Below are 22,391 nucleotides of genomic sequence, written 5' to 3' on the forward strand. Positions count from 1 at the left end.
GATTGAATCCTTCTCTTTCATCCCTGTTATTATAGGCAAGCTTTAATGAGCAAACTTGCTTTTGTTATTTCAGAGGTAGAAAAGTAACGTTTTTTAAGCTACTTACGTGGGTCCGCGCAAAGAGTAAACAGATTCTGCCTGTGAAGTGATTGATCTTACACCACACATTTTAATTATAAAAAAATGTGAACCTTTTATTACAGCACAAGGAAGCAGGGATCCTTGAGAAAACATCCCCTGCAAAACATTTTAATTGATTTAATGAAAGGAGCGTTGAGGTAGTATATTCTGAACCTAAGTAGTTGTGTTGAAATTCACGACGTTCCACGTCATTATAGGCCAATTCCTGAACGAAAACGTCCTGCAGTAAAAATACATCGTCTCTAGCCTGTATATAAACACGGGTTGATTACTTTGGTAAAACGCTCCAGTTTCCGATAATATATTTTCCTCTTCTACACGGATACGGTATTACATAACCGAAATTAAAAGACGTCAAATTTAGAACCCTGTGGAGATGTTAAGTCAAGACCAACACACAGCAGTTTTCCAGCCTTTTGTAAAGAATCATTGGGGTGCGGGGAGTTCAGCCGACAATTCTTTTATGATCAGAATTTCTTCAGAAACAAATCAGCGTACAGTATTTGTTATCTGGCGTGTCTGTATTAATTAGTTTGTATAAGTTACAAAACAACTTATCAAAGCATTCACTAACTTTATACATGCAGAAAAAAAATTGTACGTTCGTTGTTCATTATGCAATATTTAATGCAAGATATATTAATTTATATTATTTTGTATAAATATATCTCATCATTAAATATTCGAATATAAATATAATTTGAAACATAAAAATCAAGCGTTTGTCATTCGTCATTAGCGAAATGTGTTGGTGCTACTAACAGTGACAATGAACTGTTCTTAAACTTATAAAATTACATTTCAGTTCAATAGAAGAAATGCCCATTGTTGATAAACCAGAAGTCAATAATCTTTAGGGACTGAAAAAAGTCTGAAACAAAACTTTATAACGTGAAATATTCATGAAATAATTTTAGAGAAATTAAATTATTGAGAATGAGACTGTAGTATATAACTACCCAGCTCAATAATTCAATTCTAATTAGTTAATTTCGGCCACATATACAATTTTACTCATTTCGTTCTGTACTATTCGATAAAATACAAGACTGAATCTATTACACGCAGACAGACAGAATTCTGTTCATTATCATGTCTACTACTTCCCACTTTTGTTCTGTTCCAATACCCATCAGACTATTACATTACGCTCCAATTCTTTCGCTTCACTGTGCTAGTGCCTCATCGATTTTACATCATTTTCGTAGCATCAGAACGAGATATTCATCATGTCGCGTGTGTAGATGTGACTTCACAAGAGAAAGAACCTGTTGTTTGCGAACGATTGCACACAACAGGTATCAGCACCCCGAGCCCTCTCTATAAACACAAGGGGTTTCTGCACAGGAACGAAATAGCAATTCTCATCAACAGAAAGAAATATAAGTTTTTATTCCCTGAAATATATTGCGTTAATATCTTAATTCATGCTGTACCAACAATCATAACGTAGCCATGGTTTCAATAATGTATTTTACGTCCTGAAGTTCAGGGGTATGATCGTCTTCAGTGGTAATACGATATTTGCAATTCAACCAAATGACTAAGACTAACAGGTAGGGTTGCAAATATTTTATCCCCGAAGATGGCGATAACCGAAAACACGTAGAATGTAAAATAAAAAAAATTGAATCACGGTTCTAATGTAAACTGCGTCTGCTTATCTAAAAAAATAAAGTATCAATAAAAAGATATAACATAACAGAGTATGTACTCTTCTGCAATTTAAAGGATTGGAATTTGAGAACACGTTCCAAGACTCAAACCTGATGTGACCATCTACGTCCTTGTCTCAACATCTGAACTGCCTTTAGGTCTACAAAGACATGTTACACTTTGAAAATATCTCCCCTGCATTATAATTCATGTTTCACTGCCCTAAGAACGGTGCTAGATTTCAGAATCAACTTCTCATAAAGCTATTTGTAATATTATCCCATTTTTAAAATCCCGTCACTTGTACAAAAAAAAATATTTTTTTCCCAATCTTACCGTGTTAAAAGGTTGCTGTATCAAGTGGAAACAATAATATGGGCCTCTCTCAATTTTATGAAGATTCATATAAATGTGAACGCAGTAGCGAATCTTAGAGTTCTATACAACATAGGGAAATGACTGACTAGCCGAGAAATTATCAGATTCTCAAGAAAGAATGTACTGCATGAATTAGCGGTGTTATATAGGCCTACAATGCCTACGCACATACAGCCGAGAGTAAAAAAATAAAGGCAATATTTGTAAACTAAAAGCTAATATTGGTAGCATTGAAAATCGAGGATAAATGGATTTATCCAGTTCGATTTCATTGTCTTTTGGGTAGTGATAGCACCGTGAAGCGTTCATTCATTGAATGTACCTACTAACGATCTGTGATCGGATTTATGTAATCAGAAAGCGTAAAAAGCAGTGAAATTTGCAGGTCAGTTCAGTGGGTTGGTAAATGTATGGGCCGGAGGGAAGTCTAGGGACAAAGGAAAAGACACAAAGGAGACAGACAGAGTGTTCTTGGAAAGCTTTTTGAACTTTAACGACAGGTCCATCACCGTATCTGCAACAACCGAAGGGCAGCCATTGATAAATTTTCACCTAAAACGAGTATCTATCAAGGACAGATGCTTCAAAGACGACTTAACTCACAACGGGATACTTAGTGCTTTGAATCAAACGAAAAACCTGTGGGCAAATGGACCAAATTCATTAAAGAGGAGGGTTATTACATAGAAAAATACGTTGCTTAGCTATGTGTGTTTGTTTTGTTAATACGCATAATAAAATTACCGTTGATGCCTGAGTTACCTTCATATACGTACACATACATATATATAAGCGCACAAGCATATACACACATATACATTGCAGAAGAATGTAAACATATAAATTACTATATACACATACGTTAATGGGCGAGATTTAGATGCTAATAAATGCCCTGTATAACATTATTTTTAACACACGAACCTGAGAAAGAATTAAAATGCAAGCTAAATGCACACTTAAATAAATACTGGAGGTCTATGTGTACGACTACGAGGTGCGATCGGAAAGTTTCCAGACTGCGCGTATTTAAAAAAAAAAAAAAAAAAAGGTACACTTGTCTCTGGTATTAAATTCATCCATCCTCCTCGAAGTAGTTCCCCTGGGAGTGAACACAACGATCCCAGCGCCTCTGCCAAACCTGGAAGCATCCCTGAAAATCTTTCTTTGTCAGCCTGTCAAGCACCATCTGCGATTCTGCCTGAATCTCTTGCCAAAGACTCGCCAAAACGGCTACGGAAACCTATGAAATGCTAAAGCAAGCATTTGGGGAGTCCGCAATGGGTCGTGCACAAACTTTTGTGTGGCATTCACGTTTTAAAAATTGCCGAACCTCTGTCAATGATGGCGAGCGTTCTGGACGACCATCTTCGAGCACAACGCCCGAAAATGTTACGAAGATTCGGCAGGCCATTCACGAAGATCGACGTCGTACCATCAACGACTTGTGCGACATTGTTGGGATAGGCTATGGGACCTGTCAGCTGATTCTAAAGGAAGAACTCCACATGCGACGCATCATGACAACGCGCCAGCGCACACCGCCCTCAAAGTTCGGCAGTTTTTGGCCTCAAACACCATGGCCGTCATCCCGCACCCTCCTTATTCGCCGGATTTAGCTCCGTGTGACTTCTTCCTCTTCCCAAAAATGAAAATTCAGCTAAAGGGAAGGAGATTTGAGACGATAGAAGAGATTCAGGCAGAATCGCAGATGGTGCTTGACAGGCTGACAAAGAAAGATTTCCAGGGATGCTTCCAGGCTTGGCAGCGGCGCTGGGATCGTTGTGTTCACTCCCAGGGGAACTACTTCGAGGGTGATGGATGAATTTAATACCTGAGATAAGTGTACAGGTATTTATAAGCGCAGTCTTGAAACTTTCCGATCGCACCTCGTACATGTATGTGTGTAGGGGGCACGGCATATGTTCCATCTCGCCCTGAACTCATTACCAAATTAACTGCAATCTGTACCATCCAGTGTTAATGTTTACAAATAATGAAGCAGTTATTCACTTAACCAGCACGTACACGTGTTGTGTTATCCGATCACCTTCATTCTTACTTCTGACTTTGATTACATATCGATACAAGTGTATATGAATTCCCTTAAATCGATACCAACAATATTAATATTCCTTTAATTAATAAGGTTGTGAGGAGCTTTTAATTTAAAACCTCATATTTCGATTTTGTAATCTTCTGTTGTCTGTGGATTTACGTGAGATTAATTACAGTACCACCTGAAGTTACGTTATAACTAATAGAAATATACATGATTTTCACATATCTTCTTTCTAATTATTCATAGTTCAGGCAACACATTCAAACACCCGACGTCTCAGTGTTCCTCGAATTAATTAGATTTATATAATACAAAGCGCAAATACAAAGGCCATGAATATAGATTTGTATTTTGTGCCTAGGACTCTTTTAACACGAATTCACGTGACTTTACCGCCAGTTACACTACATCTGCTATCATAAATTTATCAAGAGAACTGGAAAGGCCGCGAGGCATCTAAATGAGATTCAGGAGATCTTCATATTCTGACAGATGATTTTGAATTTCCTGAGTCACGATGAAATATGGCGATTGTGATTTGCGTTGTAATACCAACAAACACGTTTACTGACCTGAACTGGATTTTCTGTAAAACATGTTTGACTTATGGCGTCTACAGATGCCGGCAGTGTACTTTAGGACTTTAGCAACATTAAAATTTTCCACTGTAAAAAAATTAAGATGTAGCTCAAATCTAAAAGTTTGTGACGATGGTGCGTTTTTAAAATAAACTTTTACATTTGTTTTATATTTTTTCTTTTTTGAAGAATATTATTATTTTTTCGTCCCACGGATGTATGCTGTTCTGATCGGCTTATATTGCGGGACTTTCACCTTTACCTTGTCCGAAGATAAGGATTAGCTCTATCGATTGGGCCCAACTGAGTAGGTATAGTTGAATACGGAGATAAGACCATCTCCGAAACGCCGTGCAATTTTATGATTTTATTAGACGATGGAAAACATCCAGAAAACTTTTTATTTCAATTTAAGATGTCCTTGCGTCAAGATATAATTTTTCTGTGGATGAATTTAGTAAAATTTTGTAACCGATTCTATCTGTATGAGTGTCTTACGTCATCCTTAGAGCCATACTTCACAAGCAGTGTGAGGGAAACACACAATTATTAATAATAAAAGTATTTGTAACGATTTCCTTCAATACACCTTTTTCGTCCATGTCTGACTCAACTGTCTCCCGCTAATGTCATCTCTGTTCAGTGCACAGAGAGAGACAACGGTGCAGAAACCTATGAACAAACAAGAAAACTCTTATTTGATTTCGGGCATGTAGCACACGGTCCCTTAAAAGCTAAGGCATAATCGAACGAAGGAAATGTCGAGCTAAAAAACTCATGAGAGTTAAAGGCTTCCAGTCGGAAGCTGCGATGCTATTGATTGGATCGGCGGGAGGCGCTGTGTAAACATATTACCTAGCTTTCGAGAATCTTCACTCAGCAAATATTGCTCTTTTTGTCTGCGATGAGAAGACGGGTATTATTTTCATTATCCTTGGATTTTATCACGAAGAGATTCAAAGCCAAAGATTCTAATAAAACGCTTTCAAGGTAAAACATCTGGAATACATGATGGCACTGAAATATAGTTCCGTTTTTGCTTTACTTTAGTTCAAACCTAAAAGTTAAAACGCAAATATACATTAGATGCTAAACACAACCTGCATTACACAAGAACAAGTTTCAGACATGTCCAAAATACGTCCTACGTTCCACCAGTTCTTCCAGACGAATAACCAACTATCACCTTGTAATAGGGTACGGCAACTACTGCCCATATTCCACAAAACTTTATCATAAACAGTTTATCAGCCACTAGTTCATTCCACATATATGATATTCCCATTCACATATTAATTGTGAAACTATTGTAGTTTACCGATAAGGAACGGTAACACACATAAAACATAAGAAATTAAATCTTTGCTAGCTTCAAAGATACAGATAATTCTCAAGCCATTCTACATATTCATGAAAATGTATGAAAGTACTTAGCAGTAAAATTGACTGGATCGTCTAATAAGTTTTTTATTAGTTTTATTTCTGATTTTATTTAATATTGATGTGTTTTATAAGCAATGGAAAAACACAATTTTGAAATCTTAAACTGTTCGTATTATCCTAGTCACGAGTATCTTCAGAATCAAAACTGGGTTCCATACTATCAGGTAACCTTGATAGTCGAGGCAGCAAGTACCTCTGAAACGTCAGCAAACGCCTGCCAGACTACACAATGCAACATCCCACAAAACGCTTATATTTATATTTTCCTCTGTGATAACCTCAAATCTAACCGAATTCTACCTTTATTTATTTTCATAAATAATAGATCATGACTTCTTATTCGTGAAATAGTCCAAAAAACAAGTCTCACTATTATAATTATGTCTTGTGTTAGTTTCTAACTGCACAATGCAGTAACTATGTAAATTAACTACTTTGCAGAATAAAATAATTTACTCCTGATGTAACAACAACTGTAGTTCATTATTTATATTCAATGGTGTTCCTAATTACCTCAAAACCTGCCTCTGTGATTAAGCTTGTATCCGCAGTAGAAAAATGCAAAGGAATTTTCATGGAATTTTTAATTTATATTCTTATTGAGTTCAGGCAAAACATTATTGGATTATATGACGCAGCGACTCCCAGTATAATTATTCATTATCTTTACTGTTATCAATTTGTATTGGATACTAAATTATGAATCAATTGTATCTACTTTATGTCCGAGATATGAGGATATGTCGGTAATAACACGTTGATTGTCTTTTCCTAGGTTGCGACGCCGTTATGGACGGTTCAGAAAAACGCACGGCTTTAACTTCAACTTTGAGGATGAAGGTAGCACGTTTCTCAGAAATGTTGGTATCCATCTACAAAAGTACGTAACGCAACAACCAGGAAATCAACAATCGGTTGATAATATAAACTGAACAAAACGTTTCCTGTAAAGAAACAGTCAACTTATAAATAAACCTTAGGTAAGATTAAATTAGTTACATTTTCCTGAAAGCATTTGGATGGTTAGGTACAAGTTTTAAAGTACACGTACGCCCAGATGAACTTCTACTGCCAAAATAAACGTATTTCTAACATTCACTGGATATTTGTACATCATGCTTTCCTGGACTCCTTGCATGTTATTCTGTAGTGCATACCGTAAAATGTATCAAAATGAACACTGCTTCTAAATGAAGAAACGTACGTGTTGGCTGGATTATACAGAAGCCGGCTACATGTTCTGTTTAAACAGAACTGTTAGCGGAGCACTGAAACAGATATGGAGCTGCGTAAATATTGAAGCAAGAGACAAGCGATTCACTTATAAAACTGCATTAAATCACTCGGGGACATGAAAGCACCAGGACAACGAAACAAAACATTAGGCCCATCTCATTACGCAAGAGAAAAATTGTCAATTAAGTTTCTAATCAACTATATATTACTACGTTAAATAAAGATATTTCGAAAAAAGAGACCTTTGTGACCTGTGAATTTCACTGAGTATATATTTATTAAAGTGCTTAGTTTATTTTCAAAACTCTCTTTTAAGCTTTCATATTTGCTACTGTAATTGTAATATTTCTTATACAGGCCGCAATGTAGATTACTGTTAATCTGAAATACGACAAAGCCGTAACAGATTAATGTATAACAAATCCTTTTATAAAGTTGTAAAGTCCAGGCCCTTTGGAGCTACAGCAACAAATCAAAATTACATTCATTACGAAACTAAGAGCAAATTAATACCTAACTTCGCGGTCGAGTGGCTACAATTTCTACTTCCTATTCTGAAGGTTCAGATGTGGACCCAGAAACCAATTATCCTGACTGAGGTTTTTCGTTGTTTTTATCAGTCACTCTGGGAAAGCGAAGGGATAGTAGGCTTCCCCTAAATTTGATAGCGAACGCTTCTTTCCACACTCTTTTCAAATTCATTACTCATTAATCATCCTATTACTAGATATCACATAGTCTGTACTATTGGCAGTGCAGTAGTTAAATAAAAAACATTTAATGGGTAAGCAGATTAAATTCGCGAAATGACTGCCGCGTCCGCTGAACAAGCTTGGACAAACGTTCGAAATTTTCCTTGAAGATTTGCTTTAACTGCATGGATGTGAAACAGTCTCGTTATGTTGGAATGACATACATAGAGGGTTCCTCAGACCAGTCTACTGAAAACTAATATTTTTTACCTTTCACAAAAAAACTGAAAGATGAATGAATTAAATTTTATAAATAACTTCTTTTTACACACCATCAAATGTTACTAGAGTAATCAAATCAATGACGCAAAAGCAGCGGACTCCTTAAGGAGTTGAAGAGCATACTGGATAAATTTAGGAATACGTGTGAAGAGAATATTGAATTGAATCTTTAAAAATCAGGCCGTAAAATCAGGAAATGCACTTATGTGGCTAAGTATATTAATATCCAGTGGCTTATTTTGTGAACACGATACTGAACCTTTAGGATTCATAAAATAAGAGAATATTACGACTAGTTGACAGATTAGCATGTATTCAGAACGGATTGTTCTTCACAACTGGCGTTAGTAAGGTAGTTAGTTACCAGTAACACATTTGATGACTTAGGGGTAGCCATAATTTCCTGCTGATGGTTATTATAATATAATAAGAGAAGTTCGGGTAATCGATCGTTCAGAAAGTTATATGTATTTGAATATATATCCATATCTCACAATATTCAAATACACTGGTGTACTCCATGTTATTTACTGTAAAGTGATTTAATCGCCGTGTTTCTGAAACGACCTACTCCGTCTTCAGATTCCTCCAATTACAGAGACTCGGGTGCCATCTGTGCCTCCAGGAGCTGACGTAGTTATCTTCTGGTGATGAGTTTCAAACCAAGGCAATGATTGTGTTAGTATTCTTGTGTCGTTTCCGCTGCCCACATGTCCAGTCCAATTTCAATTGTAATGAATCGAACAGACGGTATCTGGCTTAATGAAAAATCGGTTTATGCAGACCGGCAGGTTTAGTACGTGGGTCAGAATTCCCTACGAATGAAACTGTGTAGACGAGCCATTTAGATTATTATTTCCTTCTAGTACGTTTGCCTGAGATACGTATGAATGTTGAGACTTATGAACGTTAATTAGTTAATGAATCTGTCGTAAGTATAAAAGCTAGTTAAAACTGTTTCATAAATTAGACAAGAGATAAAACAGAACTTCGTCATCTGATTCAATTATGTATTTATGTTTCAATAATTATATATATATATATATATATATATATATATATATATATACGTGTGTGTAATGAATTAGCGGTATTTCAGATGAAGGACATGAATTGTTAAAAGAAATGGATCACTGACACTGTGACGAAGGCTCAAAAGTAATTTCCAGAAATCGTCATTAGTTTACCAAAAATTCCTGTTAAAATTAAATTAAATATCAGTAATAAAGTAAATAAAAATTTTAAAATACGAATAAAATTAGGTTTCTAAATTATTTGCTCCTCGTTAGATGCATTGTTTCTTTATTTCCTTAAAATGCATTTTGCCGTTGTATAAAGGTCTATGTAACGTTATATGGCATCAGACTTAGCTACAATCATAAACTACAGATAAATAATTTTAAAACAACAAATAAGTTATTATATTAACGATACTGGTGACATCATTGCACTGCGGTGGACATGGGAGCTGTGTTGTATCTTCCAACACTAATACACTTGTAATTTTACGAACAATTATGGACATGGCTTATCCACAGAGTTCGCACATCTTTATACAGAAAGAAAAATAGAAACAAGCGTGCTGTATCTAATTTTCAAAAAGAAAAATCCAGTTTCTCGGGGATTCCTTTTCAAAAGAAACACTACTACTATTCAATCCTTTTCTACGACGGGCGCATTGGCATGAACAGGACGGACAGATTATATATATATATATATATATATATACACATATATACACGGGCCAACTGGTAACAATTATGAACATATAATTCTAAAGCAGTTGTGAATCAAACATGACTTTTATTAATTCATGGGTTATGAAAGAAATTTTCGAAAATATGGGAAATGTGCAGTTATATAAATTCCTGTTAGCCGTACACTTTTACATACAGAAGGCTAGAAACAATATCCCGAAACAATAAACAAGAATAGTATTCACAGTCATACGCATGTTTTTTCACGAGATATCATACATTTTTTGACATGTGTGTCTCTTCCGTTTGATAACAAAAGTAATATTTTCTATACAAACGCTCCAAAAAACTTCCCTTCACATGGTAAATATCTGAGGGCAGACAGCTGACAATGACGTTCCTTCAAAAATTATGTCATCACTATTAAAAAAGAATGTGTTCCATATTTCGGAAAAAGTATATTTTGTAGAACGTCATATCCATACATACATCAACGTGACATCCACATGGCTGTGTATATGTAACTAATAAACTAAATCTATAGTGTACGTTATAATTTCAAAATTTTATACTTTCTCACGAAGTCCACCGCATGAAAATCCAGCCCATGTTGTGTACTCCGATGGACTATTAACGAGTTTATACGAGATCTTACGAAGAAAATGATAAACTGTTTTTTTCCTTAAATGACAGATATTTCTTGTCTTACTGACCAGCAGCTTCTCAAAATCGCTGTTACATGGAGCTAGTCCATGAAACCTAACTCACGGCATCTGCTTGTGTAAATTCTTGTTGTACGGTACGATTTAAATTCAACGATAAAATATACGAAATTTAAACACAAAAAGAACGAACGATAAACACGAAGCGTAGACAGCATATCACCCACTTTTCGTCCCTTTTAGAAAAAATAAAACTGAAGTAGGGTCATTGAAATGAGACTACAGTCAAATAAAAAAACTTTATGAAAATCTAAATTGAATAATTTCTTTTGAGTCATAGATGACTATACAAGGAAAAATTTTAAAAAAATTGCCAACTGTGGCTTTCTAGGTCTGATGTAGTGTGTTATTTTTGGTGAATACCAACATTTGAAGACTTATTCAGTTATCAGTTACGTTCCTGTGAAATGGTGGTAACTGCCTACATGACGTCATAGCTCAGAAGACCACAGTCGACATTTCTACCACGTAAGTATTTTAAATTATTTCCAGTGTTACATAAAATGTAAAGTTGAATCTATGCCTTAAATTATGAGCGCTACAACTGGAGAGCTCTGTTTGGGCAGAGCAATGGACCTGTCGTAAGACAGAACACTTAATAATAATAATACAGCAATCGAGCACTATTTGCAATTATTTGCTTCAAGTATTATATCCAATACAATAATTTATTTACCGTCTTTACACAAACTTAAAAATGTTGTTAAAATCACTCAAAATTACAACATTTTTTCATCAGATACAGATCCTGTTACATTTTACATCGACGACATGTTCCGATGTCATCCCACCATCATCAGGTCCATCAATTAAAATCTGTTGCACTTCTTGCTCTGCGTATACCGATTCGTTTTATTTGTCCGATTTTTTAAGTTCCTTCCATTTTTAAGTTTGTGTAAAGACGGTAAATAAATTATTGTATTAATAAACACAAACATGACGCAATTAAGATATAAAGTATTATATCATTAATTCGTCACATTAAACTTCCCCGTGTACGAAACCCCGCTGACTGCTTTTAATTCTGCGTGTTATTACGAACTAGTGCATTTTCCTGCAAAAATTCCCATCGGTGTAGATTTCTTACACGAAGGACCACGTAACCATTCACGTCTGTTCAAAGTTAGAATACTCGCCCTTACCCATAAGCAGAATATCTAAGATTATTTTCCTAGTGGTCCCGATTATCAGCATGCTTCTCAACTCTGTGTAATTCTATTAAAAGCAAACGAACTTAGGTAAAATGAAGACATTTGCATTGTCGCATAACACGCAATTTCCATTCCTGAAGGCTAACCCTTGTGCTGTGGTAGAATGTCTTCGTTATGTACACTCTTGAAGCAGAGATCCATGCGCACTTCATAATTACAGTAACGTAACCGTATCTGATCACACTTTCCGTTAGTTCCTGTGTGATCGATTGAACTTCCTTACTTCGATAGGATTTAAATCGGTATCTCGTTTAAATAACTCTGTTTTCGCTAAAATAAATACAGCTTACAGTCAAATAATTATTGGTATTTCGTGATCAAGTAACTATTTTTTTTAAAAAATTATTTCTTTGCTCTACTGCGGCATTTTAACGAGGCTTTAAAGAACTCAAATTTATAAAAATCTTCTCTTCCACTAGTTTGCAGTTTTGAGTGACCGAAATTGCTGGCAGTGAGACCTATAATATTTAGGCAAAATATCGGACAACTATATTAAAGCTTAGTCAGCACAATTATGAACATATAACTGACGCAGAGATAGTTAGACTTATGATGAACGCATTTTTAATGCATCATATTAACGCAAACCTCGTATTCACAATGTGCATTCCATTTCCAAAAACCTTTGATGACCGATATACGTTTGTTTGCCCAATCCATTCATTGTACACTATTTACCATAATCAGAATAGTTTAAACCGAACTCACTCTATGGTAAACTGAGTTAAATTTTGCGTTCTGTTTTCTCACTTCTATTCATTTAGTGTGATGTTTTCGTGAAACAGGAGCAGTTAATGAAATTAGATTGGTGATAAAGGTTATCGTTCATCATTTTATTTATGCTTTAATTATCACGGTATGAAAGGACACGAAATCAGTGTTATTCTGTCGAATGCTCTTCCTGTTAAGAAATTTTCTCACAGTAACTGAAATTCGTTTGTCATACGCGGAAGTGCAATTGAAAGTCTGGCCTCTGCAAATACGATAGTACATATTACCGAACGTAATAGACTAATCGTATGTTTATTGGGCTGAGCAATTCGTGGTAAACAGAGCCTAAAGTATATTCATGTTAATGATGGACATTTCCAATAGTTTAAAGGTTTTTTGCTCTGTTCATTTTACAAACGAACTTTCACCTAAAAAAATTATTAACGACAGTTTAAGGGTGCAGAGGATACTGTGTCTTGGGATTATGATGTGCTGTACCGTAAAATAACAAACGTTACACATAGAGCACTGAAATAAAAAATAAAACCAATTTTTATAAGCCAAGTTCCTGAATATTGTGATAAAAACATATTAAACAATAAGATTATATAATTATAGCACTTTTAGAAAGTACATAATTCTGTGAAAAAAATATTACTAGTGTTCAAACGAAGAAACCGCAAAGAAAAATATGGTTATTAATAATTAATATTCAAAATGTGAAATTTTATTATTTTATAGGTAAAGCCAGTTCAAATATTACTTAAAAATTTATTTTCCATCACAAAGAAATCACGTCTCCATTACAAAGTTCAATCGGTTAATAATTTTTATGAAAATAGTCTCTGTTTATGCTGAGAATTATACAAACCCATACATACATTTATTAGACAAAATGTAGAGAAACTGATTGTTAAACCAGGTGGTACGTACAGTTACTACTGGGCTTTAAGTGAGTAACATCATTTCAAATTTAAAGAAGAAGAATATACAATTATAGTTTATAATGCACCGGTAGTTCCTACTCTAATTTTTGCAGTAAAACGCAACAAAGAGGAATAAAATTAGATTACAATCTGCTGACTTGAAATTTTAAAGAAATTTTAAATTGTGCACTCCTATGAGTGGGATGAAGAATTAAATACTGAAGAAGCGATATATATTTTCTGGTATGATTACATGTACATGATTATATACTCAAGAAAATAATCGATTTCTGCTACATTCAGACTCAAAACACATTGGAGATTCTCAAGGTGGCGTGTACGAAGATGGCTGTCTTATCGACTGTATCACCTTGTAGTCTGGTAGATATTTACCGACGCCTCTATCAACACATGGCCCTGATGATGAAGGCAGCAAGCACCTCTGAAACATTGGTAAACGCCTGTCAGACCACACGGAGCTATAACCCAGAAGACAACCATCTTCATAGCCAGGAACTTCACTTTATCTTTAAACCTGCGGAAAGGTGTCTCTGATAATAGTTTATTGCAGCCAAATGGGTGGTTCTTAACATCGTATATCACGAAAGATGTGGGATGTAATACGTACATTCGATTCAGACTTGGCTAAGGAACAAGGACATTGCATTAAATTTATACAGCAGACAAATAAACAATACAACTAAAAGCAATCGTGAAACATACATTCTTGTGTTGCACACAGTAAGGACAATAAATACATAAAAGGAAATTGGACAGAATTCTGGCTACAGAAGTGTATTTTCAGAAAAGAACATCCAGACAGACAATAGCTGATCCGATAACATATGATGGCATGAAAAGACCAGTGAAAATGTAATTTACTCTATTACACACTCCTACACAAAAAAGGTTAAAGCAATATGTTCATGTTGTGCCGGAACGCCTGACGAAAACTACAAAATAAAGTCCAATAAGACGGAAACCAAAATAAAGGCAAGCCAACATGTATAAAATAGATGTTACAAACTTTCGTAAGCTTGTATCTTATTAGCAAACTACTCTCAGTGTCACAGCGGGGAAATTCGACAAATTATTACATTTCATAACAATCTTTATTGCTCGAAGGCTTACTTCATGTTTAGTTCAGTTGGGGTGAGTTGGAGTTGGAGTTGGATTTGTGTTGTTGCGTTGGTAACTTACGTCGAGTTAGGTTCTAACGGGTACGTTATTTTACGTTACGTCAGCTGTAAATAGTTTGTTATGCTCATTTAATTTAGATTGTGACGGATTTATTTTGTTTCAATCAATCTAGTTTGTGTTAATATGGATAAATTCCATTTCAAGTTAGACTACTTTCCTAAACAGACCTTTGTCAACGTTGACTATTTCACGATGCTTAATGTCAGGTTCGTAGCTTCTATCGAATTTAGTAGCCAAGCTAATGAAGAAACTTTCACCGAGAATTTTGCGGGATTTTTGTCTTTGTTTCTATGATCGCGTCGAAAGAAACAACTTGGATTCGTTCTTCTGTCTTGCTTAGCTTACGAGGTACAGAGGCAGCCATTACACAGACCGGAGTTCGGGCATAAGCATTTTAAATTTGGCGCAAGTTGGTTTATTTGTAAGCATATAAGCATACAGGCGAGCATAGATATATATACACATTTACAATTCCTACACGTATGAATCTACTTTGCAAAAACGCGGATTAATCTTTAATAAACGAAGCGGTTTATCCCGGAAGCCAAAACCGTAAATTAATTACATCAAACATTTATTACATTTTCGATTTACGTGATATTATTATGCAAGTTAGATAAACGTTTGAAATCACTAAAATCCATATGAACATTGTAATCCACAAAAAATGTGGTATAGGTTGAATGTCTTCACACAGTTGACACTCATCTGATAGCCTAAATGAAATTTGTGAACTACTGTTCACAAAAAACTTATGGCATAGGATTCACAAAAAGCGAGGCACTTGGAATTTATAATAAATCACATTTATATGTACCTGCACAAATATGTATGTAACCCAAATTCATATCATATATAAGGACGTACATAAGTACTATACATATGTACACCTAATTATTCATATTATACGAATGTGTGTGTTAAACTTTTATGACGAAATAAGATTTTAATGCAGCAAAATTAAGAGTGGATTACAGTTTCATAGGCAATTACATGATCCTTAACTTCCCTTATGCTACATCACTCAATACTTTCTAGAATCCAATTACCCTCACAATGTCATTAAACGAAGCAAGCTAATAAAAGGTTTCTCGCTAATGTACGCCTTCAAACTGACGTACACACTTACTGTTACGTTACTGTCTGTTTCACATTAGACTTTGTGCTCGCAAATTCGATTCAAATAGTGTAGGCCAATAGTGGAAACACCGCGTGAAGGCGTTAGTTCGTTACTCGTGTACATACATATATAGTGCAGCTCACACAATTCGTTTCTCCAAGTCTCTTATTGCATCAACATCTTCACCCGCTTTTAATCAGCTTTAGCGGCGGCCTACTCATCTCCCAGTTGCCGTGTATAACGAAGTTAGCTCGCGGGTAATCTCCCCAGCCGAATCAGCGGTGCGATAGCTTCGTTCTGCACTTGGAAGCAGAGAATCATTCGTCATTTCTTCTTTGTGCATGGTCACATAAAACATCGTCAAATCGTTAAACATACGTTTTTCACGTTTCATAATATTCTTTCAATATTACATAAATTTCCACTCACGTATTGTGTGAAAGTACCCATGCAATTCTAACCCGTGCTCTGCAATACGAGTGGAATCTAAGGTCATGGCACTGAGATAAAGATGATCTTATACCAACAAAGGATGTTATTGAAGACATTTAGAAAAGTTTAATTTTGTAATTGCACTGAATGTAGCAAAGTACATAAAGGAGACTAAGGTATAAGAAAAATTAACAATAAAACATACAAATAGGAATCATAATTTAAGACTTTCAAAAAGACTTAGAATGTTAAAGCAGGAAACTAAATACAAATTAGATTTTGAAAAGAACCGGTTCTTTCCTAGCCCTCTTTCATGGCAATGATAGTTGATTTGTGATAATGACAGATAAAAAAATCTGCTGAAATAAAATTTTAAAGTAGCGTCAAAGGATAAATTATAACCACATTAGAAACGACCTACGTATATTATGCGGTATAAAATATGAAAGAAATTCACACAGACAAAAATGAACAGCCACTGCGCAAAGACATTTAAAAGCCAATGCAAATTTTAAGCCACGAGAAATACGTTGAAACTGTAAGGCTAAAGATTCATTCATCTCTGACAAGTATTAGGTTTGAAAATGCCGGTAAGATCAGGGCATTTTATATGTATATGGGGTTTTGGTGTTACGCATATACCAAGCCTTCGTGTTTGAGAAATACATTCAACAATCAAATTGGGATAAAATGTGACTGTTTCACAACTACCATTAAAAATTACAGGTGAAAATTATGAATAAAAGATCTGTCTTCATTCTACGGCTTTAATGGGCTAATTTTCCGACGTTTCTTAGTACCTTCCGGCCTCCATCTTCAACGTTTATTAGCCTCAAACAACACGGCATCATCACACAAGAATGGAAGAATAATGGCTACAAACCGTAGTTAAATTTTGAAGAAAAGAAACTCAAAAATATTTTTACGTCTTATGTTTCCTTAGAAGTTAAATCGAATTTTGTCGATATTCTGATAATTTAGTATATATTCATACTTTGGACGATTATACAGTAGTTACAACACATGATCGATCGACGCAGAGGAGGAGGATAGCAAGCAGCAGACACATTTGGACTTCTCGACACTAAGCCACTTACTCCTCTCCATTTCTGCGTACCTGTCACTCCAATCTGTTGCCACTAACTATGCGTACTCCCTAACTGACGGCGGGAAAATTCCGCAGGTCTCAAGACAGCATAGGGTACGCATGGGAAATATGCATTCCCAATTGTAGTAAGGAATTTTGTGACGAATTTAAACGGCTGTCGTTTGAAATACTACAAATTACATAAACATAATTATCTATCTATATTTTTACAGCAAAAACGGTCCACACACTAAACACACTCACCAAAATAGATTACGGATTTTAATTATATGTCTTGTTATATTTATAATTTAAAAAACGTTCGATTTTAATTATATACCTTTAAAATGTTTACATTTTTAACCGCAGACTTATGTATTTTCATCTCGTGTTTAAACTATTTCTTTGTTAAAATTCTGGCGTATTCGAACTGCTACTAAGTACTTGAAGGAGCCGTTTTTGAGAAGCTAACAGTTACTTACCTGGTCTAAAATTATCCCACACTTTATCAAAATAGAAAATTCATTAATGTGGTTTCAAGAGCCAGACACTTGATCGTATCCGACCCAAGTCAATTTAAATCACATCGTTTTGTCCTAGTTCTTCAACATAATTTCAAAATCATCTTCCATTATGACTATCTTTCCCAAATAATTCCATCCCTTAAGATGTTACTATTACATCTCTGCACAGAACTACAGTTGCTAATAAACATATAATATGTACGAATTAACACGAGCAAAAATGGCTAGTAGTCTCGCTAAATAGCTCTTCCTGTAGCCATAAATGTATCTGCAATGATTTTATATAAAAGGTGGGGAATTTCTTAACCCGCTCAGTGACAATCAGCTTATCAAGAAGAAATGAGTCCTACAGACACAGATGCTAACAGAAACGTATTTGAGCAATGAGCTTATATAAATTTTAAAGCAATTTATTAATTTATTTAAACGAAGGCCCCGTATTGAATTTGTATGTGATGTGGTGTGTAGCAACTAATAATCTGAGGGAGGTCACTGCTCTTTCATGACGCACACATGCGCCGTACTGTCGGGTTATCATACGGCAGATTAATTAATCCACTACGTTGTTTGGCACGGAATTATAAATTGCCAGATCAGATGCAAACGGTTAGGTTTTTTGTCTTACCCTCTGCTATCTAATAATGTAAATATTAAAATACAGAGAACTACAGTTTTACCTGTTGTTCTCTACGTATGCGAAACCAGGTCGCACAATAAAGGAAGAACACAAATTGAGGATGTTTGAAAACAAGGCTCTTATAAGAATATTATGAACAAACAGGAATGTGATGTCAGGGAGCTGCTGAAAACTGCATAACGAGACCGACGTAGTTTATACTATTCATTAAATATTACTAGAGTGATAAAATCTAGGAGGATGAGATGAGTGGCGCATGTAGCAAGCACGGAGAGATGACAAACGGGAACAAAATTTGTATTGAAAACATAGGAAACAGAACCCGGAAGACAGGTGTAATTGGGAGAATAATTTTTAATTAGACTTTACAGAAACACAGTAATATATCTGACCGCACAATTATTGACTTTTCTAGGACTCTGCTCCTTGTATATTGGCTGGAAATGATCTGAGGTCTGTGGTTTGGCTCGCATGTATAAAAAAACAACCTATCCTAACCTAAACGTTTCGTTTCTGCGGGGTAGACTCGACCAAGCTTAGATCGCAAGAAATCCCAAAGGCCGCAGTTCGTGAGCTCAGCCCATGTCATGAAGCAATAATAATTGTAAGATGACAGTTGATATGTCTCCCACAATTGTGTACACGAACTGTCCATTCTGCTTTGAACTGAGTTATTTCATTACTGTATATTACAAGTTGTCAAAATTGTTCTAACATTTGTCGAGTTATTATTCCACTCCTCTACCAAATCCCGACACATCCTTTTAGAATCACTAAGTTAGATAAGTGACATTAATTTTTCAATTTAAGCAAAAGTACCAAAATTTGTTTCCAAACTGACCCTATACAGGTCTTGCTTCATTTAAAAGGTAGTATAGACAGGGATTAGTCTATCCAACGTCCATTTTGTTTCGGAAAATAATGGACACATTCCGGTGGTTGAAGCATCTGTCACGTTCCAACGAACAGAATGTGAGGTCGGGCAAAACACTGGAGACTGAGTCATGGTCTGTCTGCCTTCACCCATGTACATTTCCCTTTGGAATTGTTTAAATGCTCCCTGCGAGAAGTCCCGTCTCAGTGTGCAACGGATCCCAAGCCACGCAACCTGACAATACCCTCATTTCTTCTTCAACTTCCCAATTCCAAAACCAAATCATCTACGTACTTGGCTGGTACTTAAACACACACTACGTAGACTTCATCCTTAGCATTCTAATCCATTTCGCTCCATTTAACTGTGTATTAGAGGGAATAAGCACTGCACCATTATTTATCCGTTATCATTGCGTTCCAATTTCGCCTTAACTTCTCCTGCGGAGCTATTCCCTTCTTCTCCCCTACTCGAGCTCACACCCGCAAGAATTGCTGCTAAATTAACACGTCTTAAGAGAAACTACGTAAAGTGAGACCGTTATTTTTCGGGGGTGGAGTTTTGGAAGTGGTAGTAAAGGAAGACGGTGGAAAGAGAGATTCAGTTGAAGCCAACTCACGGCTAAATATAATGAATTTGGCTTCTTGGGAGGATGGGAAATGTATATAAGACGATGTTGTTTTATTGGGTGAGAAATTTGTTTGCATTCTCCTTTGCTGAGGTCTTTCCTCCGCCCACTACCGCAACATACAATCAAATGTAAATAGGTATTTGTATTAATTTCAAACGGCTTTATAATGGTCCGCAGAGGGCGTTATCTTTCTACTATACACAGGCTTTTAATAAAACAGCCCTTTATATACTCGTCCCAGCAACCAGAAACAAGCCTGCAAAGAGTGGAGTAAAGGCGTATACAAGCATTTCCACCAGAATAGGCTATATAAATTAATGAAATTGAAAATATGATGACGATTCATTAAGCAATGCCAGGCGACTTGTATGAACGTCAAATGAGGGTGATGGAAGAAAATGGTGGCTAAGTAATAACATTTCTAAAATTATATTCTTGAGACATGATGTCACGATGAAGTTATTGCTAAGACAACGAACTGAAGTAATGACACAAATATTATACGTTTTAAACTTTCTGAATAAAAATATAAGTACAAGACATATAAATTTATGGCAGACGAAAATGTTGGAAGATACGTTTTCTGAATCAAATTTTGTATTTACTTCCTGTTTGTCTTATGCTTACCACATTCCCTGCAAGTACTGCTAACGTTGATACAGAAACGAGTAAACTGCTTCAAGTGTAACTTCGCTTCTCCAACATATAAAGCACACAGACTTTAAAATTCTGCTACAGCTTGTAAACACACCGAGATTAACACCACACAAAGACTTAACACACTATAAAGAGAATAATCCAAGTCATACGTAGCCGATAATGCAGATGTTAAATCTCTAAAATGGAGTCGAGGGGGATAAAGCACCTTCTTAATAATAACTAACTCCACGGAGCAAAGTTCTTCAGTTATTCAATAAATTCCCCGTCTTTAATGGAACCCAAAAAATCATAACCATCTTCAAAAGCCTACCCATGGCCCTTAACTTTTCGCATCATGTTATATTTTCACGGTGTGCAGTCGTTACCCACCTGCGAAATCCCGAAGCTGGAGTTGTATGCACAGCTGAAACTACCCTCCATACGATACATGTAAGCCGTCTCCATCCGCAACATGAGGACGCCAGAAGCCGTCGGGATAAGTGGCCCACTTAACACTTAATTTAAGATTACTGGATGTAATATCCAGGACTGTGTAAACTCAAGAAATGAGGCAAACATCACGCTGATATAAATTTTTAATCGAGAATCAACGTCGGAAAGGAATGACAGAGAGAAACAAACAAATAGAGGAATGTCGAATGCGATCCTACTTCTAATGCAAACATTATTTCGTTATTTTTAAAAACACAGACGATGGAGATAGTCGAAGAATTAACAGTCCCGACTGTAACACACCAACGTCAGTGACCTTTAAAATCGACTCATTTCGTGTCCTCCTTCAACACGACGGATTACGTTCTTTGGCCAGCTACCGTTCCATGTTCTTGAACCTGATCTACCCAATTTTGTTTTGTGCCTTCCGAACTTTCTTCGACCTTGTAGTTTGACTTCAATAGATGTTATATACATTTTTCCTCTTCAATTCTTCAAACGTGATCAATCTACATGAGTCTTATCATTCAGCGATTTTAAAATGTTTTAATATTTGTCTCGTGTGTTCGGTTAGTTGCTTTAGCAATAACTTCACCCTGTCAACAGTCTAGGAAATCTAATTTCAGAAACTTGAATTCCTTATCTGTCACTTCGAAACTCCGTCCATATTTCACGTCCATACACTTCGCTGCCATTGTTTAATAAATCTTCATCTCGGAATCTCTTTTGAGTTATCTCTAGTTCTGTGGATCCATACGTGTTTCTGAACTCAATTTCTGTCAGCTTAAATTAAAGCTTTAATTGTGTTATGTAACTTCTTTATGAGATTTCTAGTTAAAAGAAAAGTCTGCCGGTTTCAGCGGACAATTTTCGCTAATGCCTCACGTCCATAAAAGAAAAGTGACGTTACCAGACAGTGTCCGCTAAATCCAAAAACATTTAAATGGAGGGTAAACCGTACTTACTTTTTATCTGATTGAATACTTTATTTTAAAAGCCTTAGGCGATAATCTCTCTATTTTTACCAATAAACCTCGCCTGTAAAATTTATATTTATGT

General features: G+C 35.6%; 1 protein-coding gene across 15 annotated transcripts in view; it reads right to left on the reverse strand.

The window, feature by feature from the left end:
- Nucleotides 1-22,391, reverse strand: part of LOC110827981 (E3 ubiquitin-protein ligase sina-like) — a 635,101-nt gene that overhangs the window by 339,661 nt on the left and 273,049 nt on the right. For 2 of the 15 annotated variants that reach the window (XM_087355374.1, XM_087355377.1), the window contains one exon: nt 13,616-14,177. The exons of the other annotated variants lie outside the window; for them this stretch is intronic. In XM_087355374.1, the coding sequence (XP_087211500.1) occupies nt 14,102-14,177 (76 nt within the window). In that variant the 3' untranslated portion in view covers nt 13,616-14,101. Of the gene's footprint in view, nt 1-13,615; nt 14,178-22,391 lie in introns of those variants that run through there. 15 annotated transcript variants of the gene reach the window in all.

The sequence above is a fragment of the Zootermopsis nevadensis genome, unplaced genomic scaffold, assembly GCF_977971745.1.
Source record: "Zootermopsis nevadensis isolate Lab colony 2312 unplaced genomic scaffold, Znev_1.0 Znev_ptg000024l, whole genome shotgun sequence".
NCBI classification, from domain to species: domain Eukaryota; kingdom Metazoa; phylum Arthropoda; class Insecta; order Blattodea; family Termopsidae; genus Zootermopsis; species Zootermopsis nevadensis.